The 1543-nt window shown below is 50.2% G+C and overlaps 1 protein-coding gene across 1 annotated transcript; it reads right to left on the reverse strand.

Annotated features, from left to right (window-relative positions):
• Positions 1-335: 335 nt before the first annotated feature.
• LOC134154895 (olfactory receptor 14A16-like) lies at positions 336-1292 on the reverse strand. Its single transcript, XM_062601525.1, has one exon. It carries the CDS (start codon positions 1269-1271, stop codon positions 336-338), a length of 936 nt encoding a protein of 311 aa, XP_062457509.1. The 5' UTR covers positions 1272-1292.
• Between the last annotated feature and the right edge of the window lie 251 nt (positions 1293-1543).

Genomic DNA, 1543 nt, shown 5'->3' on the forward strand with positions numbered 1-1543 from the left:
TGACTCTGTGCCCCTTGAGATCCCTTGGTGTCAGTGCCGAAAGAGACACTGCAAAAGAAAACTCCCCTCATTGCACTGGGGGCATCTAAGGGAGCTCAGGCTTGCAGGCTGTAAAGCTCCTCCATCTCTGCTGATGAAGGAGGAAGCCTGGCTTCGTGCTTCAACACAGTCTCTTGGTCTGATTCAAATTAGACATTTCTGGGGAGATGGAGCATGAACTGAATTTTTTCTTTGTTTGTTCTTTTAACGTGGATGCAGAAGAGACAAGAAAGAAATGCACAACACATAATAGCCTTGATTTCAGCTAACTTAGTGAGTGAATGCACGTGAGACAATTATTGGTGCTGACCTTGTACACATCGGATCAATTTCTTCAGTGCATCCTTGAGCTCCTTGTTCTTCAAGCTGTAGATGAGGGGGTTCAGAGTTGGAGGAACCACTGCGTACAGAACGGCCAGCACAAGATCCAGAGCTGGTGATGAAATCGAAGGGGGCTTCAGGTAAACAAACAGGCCAGTGCTGATGAACAAGGAGACCACAGCCAAGTGTGGGAGGCACATGGAAAAGGCTTTGTGCTGGCCCTCCTCAGAGGGGATCCTCAGCACAACTGTGAGAATCTGCACGTAGGACAGCACAATGAAAACAAAACACCCTAAGGCTAAACACAGACTAACCACAAGAAGCCCAGCTTTCCTGAGGTAGGAATCTGAGCAGGAGAGCTTGAGGATGTGGGGAATCTCACAGAAGAACTGGTCCACTGTGTTGCCTTGGCAGAGAGGTATTGAAAATGTGTTGACAGTGTGCAGGAGAGCATAGAGAAAACCACTGGCCCAGGCAGCTGCTGCCATTCTGACACAGGCTCTGCTGCCCATGAAGGTTCCACAGTGCAAGGGTCTGCAGATGGCAATGTAGCGGTCATAGGCCATGACTGTGAGGAGAGAATACTCTGCTGAAAACAAGAAAAAGAAGAAAAAGACCTGGGCAGCACATCCCGAGTAGGAAATGCCCCTAGTGTCCCACAGAGCATTGGCCATGGAATTGGGGACAGTAGTGGAGATGGAGCCAAGGTCCAGAACAGAGAGGTTGAGGAGGAAGAAGTACATGGGGGTGTGGAGGTGGCAGTCACAGGCTATGGCAGTGATGATGAGACCGTTGCCCAGGAGGGCAGCCAGGTAGATGCCCAGGAAGAGTGAGAAGTGCAAGAGCTGCAGCTCCCGCCTGTCTGCAAATGCCAGGAGGAGGAACTCATTCAGGGAGCTGCTGTTGGACATTGGCTCCCACTTGGCATGGGGGTCTGCCCAAGGAGGAAAAGACAGGGAGAAGTTAGGAGAGACTTTTAAAGGAAAATACATAAATTAATAAAGCGTTTCATTTCTTGTTGAAAATCCCTCATTGCTTCTTTATTGTGAGGCTCTGTGCAGTTCCCTTGCTGGAGCTCTCGTTTGTGCTGGTTGACTGTGTCATGAGGAGCTTGGAGTTCCCCCCTTGGGCTCCAGAAGAGTCTGTCCTGCTCTACAGGTAGGGGTACAAGGGCACGGAGGTG

Source organism: Rhea pennata, unplaced genomic scaffold, assembly GCF_028389875.1.
Source record: "Rhea pennata isolate bPtePen1 unplaced genomic scaffold, bPtePen1.pri scaffold_51, whole genome shotgun sequence".
Taxonomy (NCBI): Eukaryota; Metazoa; Chordata; class Aves; order Rheiformes; family Rheidae; genus Rhea; species Rhea pennata.

Excerpts from the sequence above, each read along its gene's own strand:
- LOC134154895 (XM_062601525.1), bottom strand. The coding sequence starts at position 1,271 with ATGTCCAACAGCAGCTCCCTGAATGAGTTCCTCCTCCTGGCATTTGCA.